Genomic DNA, 20,539 nt, shown 5'->3' with positions numbered 1-20,539 from the left:
ATGGCTAATGAATTTGCAAAAGTTAGAATTCACCTACGTGTAGTGGCTAACTGCCTTCATTTTTACCTGTTGCAAATTGCCTTAATCTGTAATCCTGGGCACTACTCTCCCTCTGCCAACCTGGGGAGACGGAGAGCCCCGAACTGAGCTCATACTTCCTTCAATGCATGAGTTGTGAGCAGGCCGCTTCTTATCATCTGATGGAGGAGTTTCCCCGGTAGGACGTAGCGTGTGGAGGGAACACGTTATTCCAACCAGTTCCTTTCCCCTTCATCAGATGCCCTGGCTGACCAGGGGGAAGCAGTGTTGTTTTTGTCGATTAAAACTAAGGCGAAAAATATCCGGCGACTACCTTTTTTAACTGACAAACTAAATGAAAATTAAGCTATGCTGACTAAAACTAAGACTAAATGTATTGACAATTTCGTCAACGGCTAAATACTAGACTAAAATGCTAAGAAGGGGACTAGTGGACAAGAGATCCAGTATAAGTCATTTCACACTTTGTTGCATGCTGAAAATAGCAGATCTACAAGGCAACAGCGCTCCCGACTGCACCACCCTAAAAAGAAATTGCACTTAACTGATGGTCAAATTGAAATTTGACCGTAAATCTCTGATTTACTGACCGATTTAGCTGCAGTGTAATATGTTGTTTTATGCATATATCCTACAGGGCTGATGAGTGGGTGCTGAAGGGTATCTCAGGCTACATCTTTGGCCTGTACCTGAAGAAGACCTTTGGAGTCAATGAGTACAGGCACTGGATCAAAGAGGTACTAGAGGTTTACAATTGTGCAGCATGATGCAGTTGACAGCAGGACATTATGTACCAGCGAGGCCAGAATTACTTCAAGAACTTGGATGTCGTTTTTAACATGGCACTGGTCCAGAGTGATTCTAATTAACTATGTACAGCATACTTCCAAATCTAAATAACAAATGGTAATCTGGTAATGGTAATAAAATTATACTTCAGCTGTACTGTAAGTACGAAAGTCCTCAACTATGATACAACTTTCACACTCTTCAGTCTTCAAGTATTTCACTTTGGCATTTCCTTGTTGTGCAGACTGTTCTGTGGTCGCTTATGGCCCGGCCCCGAGATGATTCTGTTTTCATGACATCATACATGAGCTGTGTTTAGCTGACTTTTGAAGGGACAGACGTGAAGAAAAACCCTGTTATAGTTGGCATGGGCTTTGGCCACACCGTAAAAAACTAAATATCTCCTGTTCCCTAGGAGTTGGATAAGATCGTGGAATATGAACTGAAGATGGGAGGAGTTCTCTTGCATCCAACCTTCAGCGGAGGCAAAGAGAAGGACAAGTAAGACCATACATTGATCTGAAGCCAGTAACCAGGTTTTAGAGAGAGGTAATAGCCAGGACAAGAACAGTACCGTAAGTACTAATCCATCTGGGTTTTCAGCCAAAAGAATATGAATCATAACCAAACCGATGGCAAGTCAGTGGGCTGTATTTACGGACTTGGCAAATTAAGTTAAGTTACGTTAAAATCCCCTAACTAATGATTTATTAATACAGTTATACGTTTTCATGATCTTCAGAAACATTGTCCAAATTATGGAGCCTACAGACTGTATAAGGTCAAATTGGTTTTTTTGCTCTTGTTAAAAATACATTTGACAATAAACTGTGCATCCTTGCCAGCTAACCGCACCATTAAAGTATACTTTAAAATACAGGCATATAACTTCTCGTGGGATATTATTCCATGAGAAGCTATATGCCTGTATTTTAAGTCTTTGGTATGAATAGTATATTCATACCAAAGACTTAAAAAGTAATAGTATTTGTTATGTTGCTGGAGAGCCTCTCAACAAAGTTTTGATAATAACAATACTTAGAGGCTGTATGTTTATCAAATTAATAATAACTTCAGAAAGTACAATAATAACTAATGGTGAGAATGCAGAGTGGCAGTCGAGATCAAAGCCATTTCAGAGAGTTGATGAGGTTTGCATGTGTTCACAGAGGAAAGAGATTGTTGGGGGGTTGACAGAAAAACCTTTAGAAAGAGGCAAGCCCACACACAGAGAAAGATTCAGTAGTTATACAAGCACCAAGCTCTGTTTTCTGCCTGTCCACAGCTGAACTACGTCCATAGCTATGTTGTCAACAGCTTGGCTCATTGCTCATAAACTTAGTACTGATGAGGGGAAGGAAGGAGATGTAGTGCTGAGATGTTATTCTTTTTTTAGTTGTACAGTAGTATGAATGAAAAAAGAGATAATGTTGATTCCCCAAGGTTATAGCGTAGTCGGAAAATGCATTTAATATGCTTTCAATGTTCAGTTTCATGTGCTGGAATCACCACGGGACAGGGCTTTCTTTTTGGTAATTTTCCTTCTCATGTTGTATGGAAAACTATATCTAGGCAAACGTTGTAGTTATCCACATCAATTCAGCAGCATGGCTTGCAATCTTTTTTTAATAAATCATCAGAAGAATCATTATGTCATACATTTGGTCCTTTAGCATTTCTACCCAAAACCAACAATATATTTGTTTTTGCCTCCACAGTCCAACACCTCACCTCCACTTCTCTATCAAACACCCCCACACATTATCCTGGGAGTATTACAAGATGTTCCAGTGCAAGGCCCACCTGGTGATGAGACTGATAGAGAACCGCATCAGCATGGAGTTCATGTTACAGGTTAAGATACAGCCATGATTCTCTACCTTCTAAGTTTCTCCAATATGCGTGTCTAAATGTTCTGTTGTAACCTACATACCACAACAGGAGATATAAAAAAGGAAGAAAAAAATAAACGCAAACCTTTATTTCAAAAGACCCACAATCTCAACAACAAAACAAGAAAGGAAGACGAAACCAACTGTGAAACAACCACACACCCTTACCCCACACATCAGACAAACAAGTTCAACCAGCATCTTCATATTTTATGAGATTAAATCAGATGGGTTAAATATAAACAGTATATGCATATAGCAGCAGCAATATATAACTCAAATACCATTCCACTCCTTGGATTACTGGAATCCAATCCTTCACCAGCTGTATAGCAGCATGATCCTTTAAATTCAAACCAAATTCTAAGTGTTGTAGTATACAACTATGCTGTGTACTTGTATATAATCATAACACTAAGCATTCATGTATGTTCTTTTGTGCTGTGCTCTTCCAGGTGTTCAACAAACTGCTCAGCCTGGCCAGTACAGCCTCCTCTCAGAAGTACCAGAGTCACATGTGGAGCCAGATGCTTGTCTCTACTCATGGCTTCCTCAAATCCATCTCCAATGTCTCTGGCAAAGATATCGCCCCCCTCATCAAACAATGGGTGTATCCTATCTATCCTATTATTCATAATGTTGAGAGTGTAAGATAAGTGGTTGTGCAAGAAATATATTAGAATGGATGCAACTAAGGTAGTGGATGTGGAACTACTGTAAAGTACTCATCGGTTTCTTACCGTGACCACTCAACATATTCATATTTTAACATGGGGGGACCCCCCACCCTGACAAGCACTTGGAATTGTAGGAGTTGAGGCATTGCATTTAGTTTGACGGTTCCACAGATGAATAGTATAACTCAAATAATGTCTTGTCACGGTTTATAATGGTGAGGTTACAGGTAATGGCACTACCATAACAACACAGCATTTCTGCATTTGTCTCTTAGTTTCCCTATAGCAATTTATTGACACAATTAATGCAACCTGCAACCTTGTCAAGTTGTCTTAAAATGTCACTTTTAGCACATAGATTCTCCAGTTAAATAGCTTAAATGAGCAACCTCAAATAACAGTCTTACTGACAGACACGCTGCCTTAATGCCTAACCAGAGATCAGAGTTCTGTGGTGAAGTTTTTTGGCAGTTTTGCCTTCAACAGGAAGAGGAATGTTCTAGAGCTGGAGATCCGACAGGACTACACCTCATCAGGAACTCAGAAATATGTGGTAAGAATTCCCGTACTGTGTTCTTAACACACAGGCCTTTCACATACAGGATATATTTATGTTTGTAGGGTGTCTTTGTGTTAATAGCATTACAAAAGCAAATCATTCTTAACAATTTACAGTCTGCTGACGGCAGACGCAGCCAAAGCTTGGCCAAAAGGATGAACAAATAAACATTTGGTTTATCGATGATCTACAAATATAACATAATAGTCATGCACTATATATCTTTTCCATCTAGGGTCCCATAAAGGTCACGGTGCAGGAGTTGGATGGATCATTCAACCACACACTCCAGATAGAGGAGAATAGCCTCAAACATGACATCCCCTGTCATTCCAAGAGCAGACGGTAAAGACCACAAGAAACGTGTTGCATTATCTCTCTCTGTATTTTATCCTTGTCTGGCTTCCTGTATGTTCCAGTGGCCTGGGTATGTGCGTAAGTGTGGCACTTCTGTAGTGACAGTTTTAGGCCACATGTAGCAGTATCTACCGCTGAAACTCTGGCGACAGTTTGCTCAAATTAAATTAATAATTTTCTCAGTAAAGGTTGCCACTAGAACTAAGCCCTGAAAGTGCTGGGTGACACACACACTTATGAATCCAACATGCTCCCATTCACCAATAAATGGTAAATGGTGGCATGTAATTCTAATAAGCCCCTCTGGGTTTTTTTTGGCCCTTCCGGCACATTCTTTTTTCAGATTTTTGTATTGTGTATTATGTATTTCATCCCATTTGAAATTTCCTTTGTTTGTATTTTTAATGTACACATGTGCAAATAAACTAAAATAAACTAAACTAAATTTAATGAAGGTGCTCAAGTGGGCAAAAGCATCATCTGTAACAAAAATGTCGTTCATACATAACCAACCAGTGTACTTCATTTTCTCACAAAAGCGCTTCAAATTGCTGATGGTTTAGTAGTCCATTGGCTCTTATAAGTTTTTTTTATTTTTTATTGCTACAAATTCTTATTGCTACAAATGGTGTGCTAATGCACACCAAATGCGAAAAGCTACTATTTATAATTTCCCACATGGATAATTGCAATCATACATAAAACAAGAGCAAATTGCTCTCATGTGCAAAAAGTTTTGGTCTGTGATATCATTAGCACAACATATTTTGCGAGTCGGACCTTGAGATGTGGTAGATTGCATTTGCAAGTGATGCACAATTTGTGGTGTCAATCCATTCTTTGTCAATTCACCCCTCTGAGTTAAATGAATCCTCACGATGTTACTGTGTAGATCAACATGTTCTGTTGGTTTTACTGTGTAGATCAACATGTTCTGTTGGTTTTCTGTTTCCTAGCAACAAGAAGAAGAAGATCCCTCTGATGAATGGAGAGGAGGTCGACATGGACCTCTCAGCGATGGAGTAAGACTTATTTTATTTTCCCTACATTCTCTTCCCTCTCTTTTTAATACCACCACAAGTACAGGTATCTGTGCTTCTCAAGTCTTTTCAGCTGACTCTCTCTCTCTGTCTTCTATGTATTTTGTTGTGTTTTTGTTTGTGTTTGCATGCGTGATATCTCCTAAAGCTTTGGACAGATTACATTAACTTTCCACACTGATTGGCCAAAAAGAAGGTGGGGTGGGCAACCGGTGCATACCAAGCAGATGGATTAGTGTAATGCCAAACGTGGAAATGCAAGACAAAAATGTAATTTATACCCAACTTTGGCCTGTACATCTCCATTTAGTCTTTCTATACAGTGTTTTGTGTGTTTTAGGAAGGGCATTCCCATCCAATTTCCCACTAAGAACATTGGCCAAGGTAACATGCTCATGAAATTGCCATGAGTGACTAATTCAACCTGCTGACTAAATAAACTGCATATTATTGTACCAACTGACTTAGTACACTACATTCATCTATGGCTTCGTGAATAAGAGTGTCGGTGTGCCATTTCATTACTGAATGTATTCAGACTTCTAACCTGCGGACCACAGAGAAAGACAGTCTTTTCCACTCTCGACTGTGTACCTTCCTACTTAGTGGTGTCCAACTCAACGGTACTGTACCATCGGCTAGCCATAGGGCGCCATTTGGTCATGACTCATGTCTGCTCTCTGGATCATCACTGCCACCTACCTGCTTTTCCAGTCTGCTGTACAGTTTAGGTTCAGTTAGCAAACAGCTGGTATCCATACTATATTTCCTACCACAGTAGGTGCACAGTTGATCCCCAAACTGTGCCAAAAATGTGGGGATTGCATTCACTTTGAATTAGCATCATGGAGCAGTGCATTAACCACTTTAAAACGAATCCCTGTTTTAGGCACAGTAATATTTTCCCCTAAAGTAGAAGATGCAATATGTTGTGAGCTTGTAGATCTGTAATTTCAAATATTTTGGTTTCAATATTGGTCAATATTCATTATATGAACAGGTCGTTTCGAGGAAGCAATCTGATTGGTTGAAACAGCCTTCTAACCGTGGTTCAAAACAAAGAATTCAGCTGCTCTGTTTTCCCAGAGCACAGCAAAGTCGGTGGCTAGGCTAGCTAGTTTCTTGGGACATTTGTGGTCGTAGTGACTACATCTGTCATTAAAGAAATATGTTTTTTCAGCGATTTTCTTAGTTTTAAAGGTAACCGTTGTATAATTGCAATATTACACTTGAGGGTGTGGTTTAACGTGATTATTGCCACTTCAGTGAGGCTTGCGGAACTCGACTATGTCTCGTTCCTGACCGCATCACTGTCGTGGCAATAATCACGTTAAACCACACCCTCTCGTGTAATATTGCTTAATTATCACATAGCCAGCAGTTGACAGACTATAAGAAGGGCGTTTGGAAATGGAAACCTGACTGTTGGTTGTGACTGTGAGTTGGAGTGACAGGCTAGAGCTACATCCATTGATGATGTCATTTCTATTTGCCTTGTGACGTTGCCTGTGTAAATCCTGTTCATTCTGCCTACTCGTGAAGAATGTTCTGTCGGTCTCATCTGGCACCGGCAGAGGCATCGTTTATTGTATTGTATTGTATTGTATACTTTATTAGTCTCCCGAGGAAGAAATTTGTCTTAGACAAAGGGCCCGCATGCAAGCGTAGCCCTAGTCCATGTCGCCGCAGTGCAGCGCCAAATACATCTTTCTTGCATCATAGAAAAAAAGAAAGAAAGAGAGAATGGGGGATGGGGGGGGAAGCAGATGGAGGGGGGGGGGGATGAAGACATCATAACACATACAGTTGCATTGTGTAGGCACGGAAGCTTGGGTGGGGGGTTTGTTTAGGGTCGGGGGCTTGGGCCAGGCACAAAAAAGCTCTCTTCCTACGCAAGCCATCGAAGGGATGGGCTGCGCGGGGGGAGGAAAAAAAAGATACCTAGCTGCCGGGGGGGGGGGGGGGGGGGGGGGTAGAAGGCGGTTGTGTGTAAGACATGTGTGTCCATGAGAACAGTTCGGTGGAAAGTTCATTTCCCATGTGTTTGTGTAAGTGTGTGTTCCTGGCATATCTCCCCAAGGTCATGTCACGTTGCCTCAAAGTCCTGCGTTATCATGGCGAGTTCAGTGGACACGAACACGGCCCATAGTCTGAAGACACAACAACAGGTGTCAGGGAGGGTGGGGGTTGAGGTGGGGGGGGGGGGGCAGAGGATCCTTTCTTCGCTGTCTCTTCTTGTGGAGATTGTCAATTGGGGGGGGGGAATCCAGATTCATGTTTAGAGCAAGGTATAGCAATATGGCTATTTCACCTCTATGTCCGTTATGGCTCTCTGTCCGTCATGGCTCTCGGGCGCTGACCTGTTCCAAGATCGTGTCCATCTTCTGATGCATCTGCAGGGCTGGCCTGTTCCAAGATCGTGTCCATCTTCTGATGCATCTCCCCAAGTGCCCTGCCCAGCTCGGCATGGCAGGCAGCATAGGGGCTCCGTTCAGCGTTGCCATTTTCCAATTCTTTGGTAAACAAGACCAATGCACAGCCCAATCAGCAGAAATCCTGTAACCATAATCCAAATAGATGCCTCTTCTATGCTGATAGTCGGGGGAAGATCCATCAGGGTATTGAGCGGGCTCTCCAGAACCCAATTTACATGAAAAAAATGTTGTCCATCACGTACAGAGACCAGCACACTAATTCCATGATTAATTCCATGTTTTGATAGTTTCAGGGTTTTCGAAGAGACCGTGTAGAATAGACACTCTGAGCAGGGAGTACAGACAGGGGGGGAGAGAGTGAAAATAAAAGCGTCCGCCCTCTTCAAGAGGCAAGAGAAGAAGCTTTAAGAAGAAGTTTTAAGTTCTGTGATGGCAGGAGACAATTTAATTGGCTTGAAAAAACAAGTGCACACTGTACACACCCACGCTGAACTGTATACAGCACTACTGGAGCCATACAAAAGATGTGAGAATTGGGCCAATCCGTACATTTGTCAATTTTGTTTTATTGAAGTACAATGATGTCCTAATCCAGACCTTTCAGTGTTTTCAAATGATTTTTGATTCTTTCAAAATATATCTGTCTCTTCTTCACTCCCTCTCTCTGCAAAGGGGAAGTTTCATCAAAAGATTCTGTTCCCTGCATTTAACCCATCCTAACCATTGGGTGCAATGTGTAGCTCCCAGATCGCCAACTACCCCCTCCTCACCTTATGCTGTTGAAGCAAAAATGCCTTAAAAACGATGACCCATGAGGTCATTGCCTTGTTTTTCTCTCTTTCCTGAGCAGTGCAGACTCCCCCCTCCTGTGGATTCGTATAGACCCAGACATGTCCATTCTGAGGAAGGTGGAGTTTGAACAGGCCGACTTCATGTGGCAGTACCAGCTCCGCTTTGAGAGGGACGTGGTTGCACAGGTGGGCTAGTTAATGGCAATATCTGAGTTATCTTCACTAAGTGCACTTCACACCATTCAATTAGAACACATTACTGTTATACGCTGGATTATTTTGTAGACTCACAGGAATCCCACTTATTCCGAGACAATAGTTGCATTTTGCTCTGTTTTTTTGTACATTTGGGGAATAGAAGAGTTTTCTACACTCGTAACTAATAGCTAAACCTGACACGGCCAATGTCATACTGCCAGAAGGTTGCTGCAACACCTGATCGTATGACAACAACTTATGCCATATCTGATTCCCCAGGAGGAGGCTATTGCAGCACTGGAGAAGTTCCCTACTCCTGCATCCAGACTGGCTCTGACTGACATTCTGGAACATGAACAGTGTTTCTACAAAGTCCGCATGCAAGCCTGCTTCTGTCTTGCAAAGGTCCGGGAACGAAAGTCCATGAATGTGTCTGTATGCGTATGTCTGGCTGCCTGCAGTTTAACGTTATTTAATGCAATAGGACTTGATAGTACTCTGTTTGGATATATTCAAATCAAATCAAATCAAACTTTATAAAGCACGTTTTAAAACAACCAAGGTTGACCAAAGTGCTGTACAGATCAGTGGCAAAACAGAGACAGGCAAGAGAACACAGAATGTAAACGAGAAACACAATCAGAAATTATGACACAAATATAAGCATGAAAGAGCTAAGATAAAGCAAAACTTTAAATGGACTGAAGAGGGATTGAAAGCCAGGGAGAAAAGATGAGTCTTAAGGTGAGACTTGAAAACATTAATAGATGGGGCAGATCGATTATGAAAGGGCAAGCTCTTCCAGAGCCTGGGAACTGCAGCCGCGAAAGAGCGTGCGCCCCTAGTGCTCTTCTTGTCTGTCAAGGTCAGAAAGTATTTTCTTGCCACTCAGTAGGTATTCCTGCATAACCGCCGGGTATGATGATGATGAATGTCACGCGCATAGCCTCTATAGCCATTGTCTTACTTGATTGGTCAACCCAACCCATTGGCTTCACAGGTTAGCCAAGGTTTGCATAACGTTTGTGCCGCTGCACAGACATAAGTGGTAGTATACACAATGGAACTGTGTTGCCCGATGTTCTTTCTGTCTGTGTTGTCTGCGTGCGGGTCTGTCTGTCCCCCATTTATGCCCATATACTAATCCCTCCAACGTCTGGCTTTTGGCACGGCGGGGCTCAAGGCAACGGCCCCCCCGCCCGTTACAGTTAGTTGAACTGTCAAAACTCCTGCATTTCATTTAGATTAGACCATTTTATCTGTATTCTTCTTGGAAAAATATAAAAAATATATACTTTATATTATTTTACTTATATTGGACAATTAGTATAATTTTGTATAGCCGTTGCATACATTTTATTTGTAGGCTACTGTAGGCTGAAAGTTTATAATAGTTAGAGAAAGTTTGAACACCGTAGTAGTAGTTGTGAATTAGCAAACTGGACATTTGGACTGAATGTTTCCTTTATCCTCGTGTTGGGCTTCTGTTTTCGCTTTGATTTGTGTTGTTTCAGTCATAAATAAGCGCAGGTTTGTTTAGTTGTGCTTCACGTTCCACAGCTGTCTCCCTTGACTGTGTGTGCGCAGGGCACTGTGTGGGCTAGCCCCTCCCCTCACTGGTGTGAAACGTGGTAGTAAAAACGGGGAATCTCGCGGCGACCGTTTTTCCGATGGCATTAAAAGTGTCTCCCCCTCTATGGGTTGCGTAGAAAGGCAGCCAATCAGAACTATGCGTCAGTGTAACTACTAGCATGTCGAACCTTTCATGGGTATACATAGACTAGTGCTTTTCAAGCCACCGGTATAAATGTGAACGCAACAGTGGCCTGATAGTGTGCCCAAGAACCTTTTGCCCTGATCTATCAGCAGTTTGCGAGATTATAGGCGCTTAGCCTCTTTCAGAGCCACGTTTAACTGGATTGAACATGACAGCTCTCTTTCTCTCCAACCTTTCCTGTTCTTTTTGTAAAATGAGTTCATTAATTAGAACAAAATGCAGTTCCTTTCAAACAATCTGAATAATTTGGTACAGTTGAAGTACTTCAACATCAACATATTAGCTACCACCCACCTAGGCCACCCACCAACCTTGCCCACACTTTAAAAAAAAAAAGAAAGGGAAAAAAATAAGAGAACCCTCAAGTGAATAATTGTGTTCTCTGACTCCAGGAAAACCTATTCTGTGGATTTGGTATATATTCTAACCTTAATCCTGTTGGATTTCCCCCTTTTGAGTTCCACCTGAACCAATATTTTCACAACATGACAAACTGAACGGAGGTCGAGATGGCAGCGGTTCAGTTCTTTCATTAAGTTAGTGTGTGTTTGACCACTGAGACCTCAGTGGACTTGGTCTTAATGGCCTGGCACGGACGCACACACATCTTCATACATATTCACATAAATGCACACATATTACACAATGTTTGACCACAAGATGAAATACTATATATAATTAACTTTAAACCACTGCTGGACTGGACTGCATTCTGATTGGTTGCGTTTTTGCTGGCATGCCATTGGTGGGTTGTGTTGGAAGAAAGGAGGCAGGAATGGCCTGAGGGAAGAAAACATAAGGATATATGGTATGAACCCACAATGAATAGACACACAATAACACACACTAATGAATGCTCACGAAACACACACGGGCGAGCATAATGTATTTGCGTGCATGACCACGCGCAGACACATGCTCACACGCACTCATTTGCAGACCTAGTCTTAACGGACTACTAGCCTCACCCTCTGTGTTTACATTTCTGAATGGCAACATCCTGTGTCATTGACCCCGAGCCCCCATACCACACTAGCACACATCTCCACAATATCCTGTTTAACCCATAGACCTGCAGCCACAAAGCTTTATACCTACCTGTGGCAACTCTGTGTGCTTATTATCATACGTACATAAACTTTTTACTCCCGGTCAGAGTCTCACGGCTTGCCACACATTGAGAATGTGTGTGTGTGTGTGTGTGTGTGTGTGTGTGTGTGTGTGTGTGTGTGTGTGGTGTGTGTGTGTGTGTGTGTGTGTGTGTTTTGCAGATAGCCAATGCCATGGTTAGCACATGGCAGGGTCCACCAGCCATGAAGTCCCTGTTTACCAGAATGTTCTGCTGTAAAAGTTGTCCCAACATTGTCAAAACGAACAACTTTATCAGTTTCCAGAGCTATTTTCTGCAGAAGGTAAATTCACAGTCATAAACACTCACGCACACCATTTTCTCTTGTGAGGATCAGTTAATTATGTTCATGTTCCTTTGTGTCCTTTAGACTATGCCAGTTAATTATGTCCATGTTCCTTTGTGTCCTTTAGACTATGCCAGTTAATTATGTCCATGTTCCTTTGTGTCCTTTAGACTATGCCAGTTAATTATGTTCATGTTCCTTTGTGTCCTTTAGACTATGCCAGTTAATTATGTCCATGTTCCTTTGTGTCCTTTAGACTATGCCAGTTAATTATGTTCATGTTCCTTTGTGTCCTTTAGACTATGCCAGTTAATTATGTCCATGTTCCTTTGTGTCCTTTAGACTATGCCAGTTAATGATGTTCATGTTCCTTTGTGTCCTTTAGACTATGCCAGTTAATTATGTCCATGTTCCTTTGTGTCCTTTAGACTATGCCAGTTAATTATGTCCATGTTCCTTTGTGTCCTTTAGACTATGCCAGTTAATTATGTTCATGTTCCTTTGTGTCCTTTAGACTATGCCAGTTAATTATGTCCATGTTCCTTTGTGTCCTTTAGACTATGCCAGTTAATTATGTCCATGTTCCTTTGTGTCCTTTAGACTATGCCAGTTTATTATGTCCATGTTCCTTTGTGTCCTTTAGACTATGCCAGTTAATTATGTCCATGTTCCTTTGTGTCCTTTAGACTATGCCAGTTAATTATGTCCATGTTCCTTTGTGTCCTTTAGACTATGCCATTTAATGATGTTCATGTTCCTTTGTGTCCTTTAGACTATGCCAGTTAATTATGTCCATGTTCCTTTGTGTCCTTTAGACTATGCCAGTTAATGATGTTCATGTTCCTTTGTGTCCTTTAGACTATGCCAGTTAATTATGTCCATGTTCCTTTGTGTCCTTTAGACTATGCCAGTTGCCATGGCGTTGTTAAGAGATGTCCAGAACCTGTGCCCCAAAGATGTTCTCAATTTTGTCCTCGACCTCATCAAATACAACGACAACCGGAAGAACAAGGTAAAACGCACTATACAAGCTACTGTACACACACACACACACACACACACACACACACACACACACACACACACACACACACACATATACATACACACACACACACACGCTTTCCAATCCAATGATATGGTGACATTGGCATAATTATAAAGTTATGATCTTGACCCTAACCTCTCTCTCTTTCTCTCTCTGCCTCTCCAGTTTTCAGACAACTACTACCGTGCCGATCTGATTGATGCGCTGACCAACTCTCTGACTCCAGCCATCAGTATCAACAACGAAGTGCGGACAGTGGACAATCTGAATGCTGACGTTAGACTCATCCTTGAGGAGATTACGAGATTCCTTAATATGGAGAAACTACTGCCCAGCTTCAGAAACACCATCACTGTCAGGTACAGTTGAGGCGGGGTGATGTCCTTTGTGTTTGTTCGAGGTGTAATGTAAAGATTATTTGGGGGATTCTTTTTTACTTGATTACTTGAAAAGGGGAAGAAGAAAGTGAGGCAAATGTTGAGGAGGTTACGTAAAACATGGATCATGAACAGAACCCTCTGTGCATCTTTAGATGTGTCACTACATGTGCTATACACGTGCTGTTGTACTTACTAACTTTGAGCCACGAGGATGCCCCCTGATAGGCCATTTGTATACCACTATACCATCTACAAATATAGTGAGTCAGTTCACATAGGTTGGAAGTTGTTTTAATGTCTAACATTTGTCATTACTTTAGAAAGTAAAGTTTACTTGGAAACTAATTTCTCTTTTGTACTGTCAACAAGTGGCTGGCATACAGTATTACTATTGACAGTCCACTCATATTCCTCTTTAAAAATAGTGGTGGGGGGGGACAACTGCAGCTGGCTCATCCTCAGATATTGTATTGAACTGATTGCTTATTTGGGTATGGGTCGGGGGTTGAAACCGTAACACAGTGAAAGCACCTTCCTTCCAGGTTGGAAATCTTTGATAACACTTTGCGTCCCGTTGCCATGTAAACATGCAATATGGAGAACCGCAAAAACGTGTGATGTCATGGCTCACGGCGGCGTATGCTATTTTATAGACAAATCTGCCGAGCGGAAATCATAACTGGTGCCATAGTGCAGCGCTCCGCGGGTTCGTCTATAGGTTTAGAGCTGTTGAACCACGCTGCATCAGTGAATGTAAAATAATGTGATTAGGAAGTAGAACGGAAGTGGTTCCATGCATGAGTGACTGGTCTATCTGGCAGTGTGTCACCACCTAGTCCCCTGGCATGCATGCACACTACAGCGTTTTCAATCACTGTTGTGCCTTCGTCTAAACAAGTAAACGAAGAATAATACGTGAGAACGCAATAGAACTTCGCCATTTTCTCTAGAGACCGCCTTAGGGGAGCATTCAAACACATAATACATATAGAGATATGATGTTCTCTCTCCCCGTGCCTCCTCTTTATAGTTGTCTGAGGGCTGTCCGTGAGCTTCAGAAGAATGGTCACATTCCCAGTGACCCGTCGCTTTTCTTGTCCTATGCTGAGTATGGACACTTTGTGGACGTCCGTGTCGCTGCGCTGGAAGCATTGGTGGACTATACAAGAGGTGCAAGATTTAAGGAACACCAACCCTTCTCTCACAGATCTCATCCTAAACACACACGCACACACACACGCACACACACACACACACACGCACACACACACACACACACACGCAATCTTGCATGCATACGTGTGAGTGCACACACACACACACACACACGGTTCTGTTCATTTGTACTACTATGTGACATTGCTCTGCTAATGTGTGTGTTTTGGGGCTTTCCTCCAGTTGAAAGGAGTTCAGCAGAGCTGCAGTGGCTTCTCAACATGGTCCAGAATGACCCAGCTCACTATGTCAGGTCAGCAGAAACGCTACCTATACCACTATCAAATAGTATACTGTAAAAATGTAAATGTTATTTCAACTTTGGAATTAATTAATGAATAACAAATGCAAATCTTTTTTTATTTGTATCCATCCAGACACAAAATATTGGGCATGCTGGCCAAGAACCCACCCTTCACCACCAAGTCAACAGACTCATCTCTCTGTAATGAAGCTCTGGTCGACCAACTATGGAAGCTCATGAACTCAGGTATATATATTCAACAGTAAAGTAGCTTCACAATCCAACCTCTGGCTGTCACTGCACAAGAATTGCTCTCCGTCACAATTCCTCCATCTACTGAGGCAGGCAGAGCATGAAGCTCCCGACCTCAGACACACACACAGTCACACACACACATATTCTTTTACACATGACCGCAAACACTAACTGTACACTTACTGTGTCACCCAATCTCAAACACACATCTATTATTGATTTGTTTGCTCTAACAAATTAGATGCTTTCAAGCGAGTTATTCCCACTTAGAGAAGTATTGGATAGATATCTTATGTTATGTCAGCCTTTTGCTTTATTTATATCCTATGTCAATAGTGTGATTAATATAGTATGTCAGTCTTGCATTTATAACTTGTGTGTCAATTTATATCTTATATCAATATTTTAATTGATATCATATGTGTCAGTCTTTGATTGATATCTTAGCCATCTGTTTCAGTGGTAATTGTAACCAAAAGGTGATGTGACTGTGTTTTGCAACTTGCCCATGTATAAACATTTCATATACATATTTCAGTCCTTTTTAAAGTCATACTGTAGTGTACAATGTACATATTGTAGACACAATGAATGCATATTCAAAGAAACTCAAAGGTTTTATTCATGAAAGTTTCCCAACTCTTATATTGCACAGCTGTCTAACATGTTTGGAAACAAAGTATGACGCAAACCTTGATGGAAACTTATGAAGTGCTTATGGCAGCTGCTCTAGAACTTTCAGCCCAGTGCTGAATTAGTTTTGAATCTAGCACCATTTAAACGTAGTATTACTTTTGTCATGTTGGGACCTCAGAAATGGACCTATAATCCAATCTTGGGCATCTACTCTACCCACAGGGGCTTATGGAAGTTGTATTTAATAAGCCAGTCGAGGACACAGAATGCCCCTGAAGTGAAAGATGAAAAGATGTTTTAGTTGTTCTTGAAAGGAGATGTGTAGACTTAGGGCTCTATTTTCATCCATGCTAAAACCCCTTATCCCTAAACTACTTTGCTTTTTTATTTTTTTATTTTTTATTTTTTACTATTTTGAAAGTTTTGATGTAGGGGCTGGCTATTTTAAAATTTGTTTTTAAAAATTGTAAAAAAGGGGGGTTTAGCATGGATGAAAATAGCACGTAAGGCAAGCACATCTTGCCTTATCCCTTAACTGCCATTTTTACCATTTTGAAAAACATTTTTCAACTAGCCGATCTACATCGACACGTTGTGAGCTTCTAGATTGGCTATTTGAAATAATTAAAAAAGTTTAAAATTGTAAGAAATAAGTTTAGGGATAAGTACCGTAATATTAGTATTTGTAGAGTAGCTGTGGTAGTAATAGGTGCATTTCAAAAGCAAGCTTTTTGCTCTGTGCATTTACATATTTACCTTAAAGTTCTGCCAAATAAGTGAATATGGACTAGAAAGGCTTCTGGCAGTGGATATTCAGCATTGTTTTGACCTCTTTTAAACCTGAACAGGTTAACAGCCAGGTAAACTCTTATGTTTATCCATCACTGACCTACTGAACTGAGTATCAGAGCCAGCAGTTGCTCAGAAGATCACCATTACATAAACATTTTCTAAACACCTTTCACTAGATGAGAATTTTACCTCCCTCTGGTTTACTGGACAATCAGTCTGCTGAGGAAATCTGGTGTTTCACAACCAGCTGGCATCGACTAAAAGTTCCCCATAGTCCCCTGGGGGCCAATGTAATTACACAACCTCAGACGGCTCTAATATGTGGTTTGTGTTCCTGCGTAGCCGATATGCGGTTCATGTTCCTTGGTTCAAGTACTCACTATTTCGTGAGCTGGCTTTTGTTATTATACGCAAATGAAGGATTTCTGACGGGAATGATAGACTGGAGGAAAGCTACATTTACCACCTCCTTCCTAGCGTTTTACTGGACATACTTCTGACAGAGTGCTGAGGACCTGCTGGCGTTGTCTGAGCACTCTCAGTGACCCCCTGGGGAATCGGCAGTATCACAACAGGGGTTCTCTCTTTCTTCCATAGGCTTAGGTTATGGTTTCCATTTCCACTTAGCCCTATGGCTAAAGTATGGTAGTACTGCCAGACGTTCCAATCTCAGTAGGGCCCTCCATTACTGAAGACGGAATCTGTCACAGTTAAACATGCTTCATAAAAGCTTCCATTAGTTGTCACTGTAGATCAGGGGTAGGCAACCTTAGGCACGGGTGCCAACATTGTCACAGGGGAGTGAGATCAGTGTCAGTGATCAGTGGCATAATGTGTGTGAGTGAGAGTTTTTTTTTAATTAAATATAAAAAAAGGTTTATTCAGATAAATGAAGGCCACTCACTTCTATATACAAATTACATCCTGCACATAAGTCTACATGAATTCAAATTGATAACTCTTTAAGCGGGTTTTACTATGAGTAATGCTGCGTTCACACAGGCAGATGCAAAGCTACACAGTGTATTATTTGTAGCTTTTCCAGCAGCTACAAAAATTAATCTTTGCTGGTTTCCTTTGACAATTAATGGTAAACTGTAGCTTTGCCTCTGCCCAGTTCATGCCGTTTACACCAATCTTGCGCTTTGTAAGTTGCTCTGGATAAAAGTGTGTGCTAAATTTCAAATTATTTTTCCAAATTATTTAATTGTGACTTATTTGCTCAGCTGTTGCACCTTGCCCTCGTCTCCTCAGCATCACAAAAGGGTTAACCAAAACACAATATCGTAACAATTGACCTGCCTTTGACATAGTATTCTGTCAATTAAAATCCAACCATTGTCTGCCTTTGTCAAAATTCTCCCATCAATTAATGTACTTTATCGATATGAAACGGTTTAGCTGAAAATCAACTTTTTACACTGGCCCGGTTGCTAGGCAACGCCTTGCATACCCCCATCCCCAGGAAACGTGCGCGCACATAGCCACATACCATACCATGTGAACTCTCTGAAACTACGAGCGCTGTCCATGATCATCCATCCGAGGTTCGGATCTGATTTGTGACTTTTTCATTGCATCGCAAATTGAAATATTAACATTTCTATTGAAAGATAAACATCGTGAGCTAATGCTAACATAAGCCGTTTCTTACAATGGCGTTCTGCGAGCCAGGAAAACAGAAGTGAAAGTGACTGAATATGACCAATTCCGACTGACGCAGCTACTCTCTATGGCCACATGGTGGCAGTTAAACTTGTTAAGGATGCAGATATTGAACTTTTGGCCAATTAATTGCCCACGCCTCCCTACCTGCCCGCCTCTCTTTTAAAATGAATTACTAGGCTCGTCCATCGTGTCGAGTCCCCGTTAACACCTAATGATAAATTGTGCTGCACGATTAATCGAAAAAATAAAGCAATATAGATTCAGACACCTATGTGATCTCATTTCTAAATTTGAGCAAGAATAGCAGCACTAGTTTTTCTGTCCAATTCAAGTGTAAGTCATATAAAAAAAAACATGCCAGTAAAAAACATGATTTTACCGGCAATAGTCACAATTATAGTTTTACGGTTTACTGGATGAACAGAAAAACAAAACAAAATTAATTTATTTCACACACTCTTTTACACGGAATGGGACAGAAGTTGATATTGCAAGAAATCTGCTGTTTCACAACTTGCTGGCTTTGTCTGGGGGTTCTCTGTAGTCTTGTAAAACAGACCCCAAGATGGTTTAAATTAGCTCCACCAGGAGTCACACTGAGAGAACTGGTCCTATTATGCCTTTAGTTTTTGTCTGCAAAAAAGGATTGTTCTTTCGTTATTTGACTAAATAACAACACACTGTCACAAAGTCGGTCTTTAATGGACCAAATCCAGAAATGTAAGTCTTAATGCTCAGATTGTCACCGTAGGGAAACCGTCATCTATGTTTATTGATCTTGATTTAACTTTCCAAGGCAAATGGAATTGTCTGTTTGGACATTTGTAAATAAGTTGGAAGGTTGGTGGTTATCCATGTTTAACCATTATAGCGTTAATTTGACTCGTCTTAATTCAAGACACTCTTAGATACGGAGAGTATATACTGTAGACATACCCCATCAGAGACTTAAAGCCTGGTACATCCATTTCACTTAACTCATTTCTGCGATCAGTTGGCTGCTTATTGCCAGTTTTCACAGTACCAGGGTTGATGAAGGAACTGTTTTGGGGTTGTGTGCTAAGATGAATCCAACTTTTATAAACTAAATAGTAGTAGTAATTAATATGATGATTATGATGATGATGATAATAATAGAAATAACAACATTAATTTATATTATTTATATTCATTATTTTAAACAGATGGTGATGTATTTCTTTGTACATGCTTAACCTTATACAGTCCGGCATAGCACAATGTAAATTATCTTTCATGGTTGATTTTCCTGGTGCGTTGATCGATAGCCTTCCCCCTTCATCTTGACTGTTTCTTATGCCTTTTTTTTAAGAGCAGTCTTCCTGCTTGTGACCCAGGCTGTTCAAATGAATCAGGTTCACTGTGCTTGCCCAAAGAAGCCTGTTTCTGTCTTGAGTTACTTTTCTGCCATCCCTTTTTTATGATCTCACACGTTTGAGGTCCCTGGGTACAAACTCAGGCATGAACTGGAACACTGAAACATAACATCCATCCATATTCGTCTTGGAAGAAATTACTTAGATGGAAGAACACAACATTAACTGTGAAAGTGTTCCAAGCGATTATTTGTTAAGCGAGTATTTGTGTTTTTTCAGATGTATTTGTTTTATCAAGTCTTGGACTATTCTTGGGTATTTTAAGTACCAGACCATATACATGGTACTGCTCTCTTATGTTGTATCCTCAGGTTTCATTGGTTGATTATTTACTAATGGCCAGGGGGTCCTATGTGTCTGTTGGCTAGCTAGACTGGCTGTGCCAGTCAAGTCTGCCAATACACACACACAGCAACCTCACAATCCTTCCTTGAATATGGATTTAGTTTTTGTTTAGTTTTTGACATATGTTTATTAGCACTGTACTTTATATTGTGTGGGCAATGGAGATGCACAATTATATGATAGCTTAGAAATAATACTATAGCTTTAGTTTAGTTTTGTAGGTCGGTGTGGGTGGCTGTTGGCACTGTGTTCTGGCTGTGCCGACTGCATGTGCCAATTTAAATACACGGTGACCAGAGTTTGGTAACATTAATGCTGTGGTACGTTAATGTGTTGGTTGTTGTATTCATCTCCCTAACCCACAACCCCCCATTTGTTAAATACACACACAGGGTGATGTTTTTCTGGGTTGGACATCTGTGCTGTCAGAGAACGTAGTTTGAATGGTTTCTGCTGTTGTTCATGTTAAAGACATTTATTTCACACTTCTCGCAAACCCACAACCCACCCCCCATGTTAGCAGTCTAGCCTTGGGATTGTCAGCATCAGCAGTATTCTAATTTATTCCAGCTTTCAGTACTGTCGTTGAAATG

At 41.0% G+C, this 20,539-nt stretch overlaps 1 protein-coding gene across 1 annotated transcript in view; it reads left to right on the top strand.

Annotated features, from left to right (window-relative positions):
* The window catches only part of taf2 (TAF2 RNA polymerase II, TATA box binding protein (TBP)-associated factor), a 32,342-nt gene that overhangs the window by 8,101 nt on the left and 3,702 nt on the right, over positions 1–20,539 (top strand). Inside the window, exons 9-23 of the mRNA XM_080769228.1 lie at positions 677–776; positions 1,244–1,329; positions 2,547–2,682; positions 3,176–3,330; positions 3,836–3,950; positions 4,192–4,301; positions 5,270–5,335; positions 8,639–8,765; positions 9,057–9,182; positions 11,826–11,966; positions 12,871–12,981; positions 13,183–13,376; positions 14,428–14,567; positions 14,796–14,865; positions 14,990–15,102. Of these exons, the coding sequence (XP_080625354.1) occupies positions 677–776; positions 1,244–1,329; positions 2,547–2,682; positions 3,176–3,330; positions 3,836–3,950; positions 4,192–4,301; positions 5,270–5,335; positions 8,639–8,765; positions 9,057–9,182; positions 11,826–11,966; positions 12,871–12,981; positions 13,183–13,376; positions 14,428–14,567; positions 14,796–14,865; positions 14,990–15,102 (1,790 nt within the window). The remainder of the gene's footprint in view (positions 1–676; positions 777–1,243; positions 1,330–2,546; positions 2,683–3,175; positions 3,331–3,835; positions 3,951–4,191; positions 4,302–5,269; positions 5,336–8,638; positions 8,766–9,056; positions 9,183–11,825; positions 11,967–12,870; positions 12,982–13,182; positions 13,377–14,427; positions 14,568–14,795; positions 14,866–14,989; positions 15,103–20,539) is intronic.

Source organism: Protomyctophum bolini (genome assembly GCF_963924005.1).
Source record: "Protomyctophum bolini genome assembly, chromosome: 7".
Taxonomy (NCBI): Eukaryota; Metazoa; Chordata; class Actinopteri; order Myctophiformes; family Myctophidae; genus Protomyctophum; species Protomyctophum bolini.
This window is presented reverse-complemented; position numbering and strand designations above follow the sequence as displayed.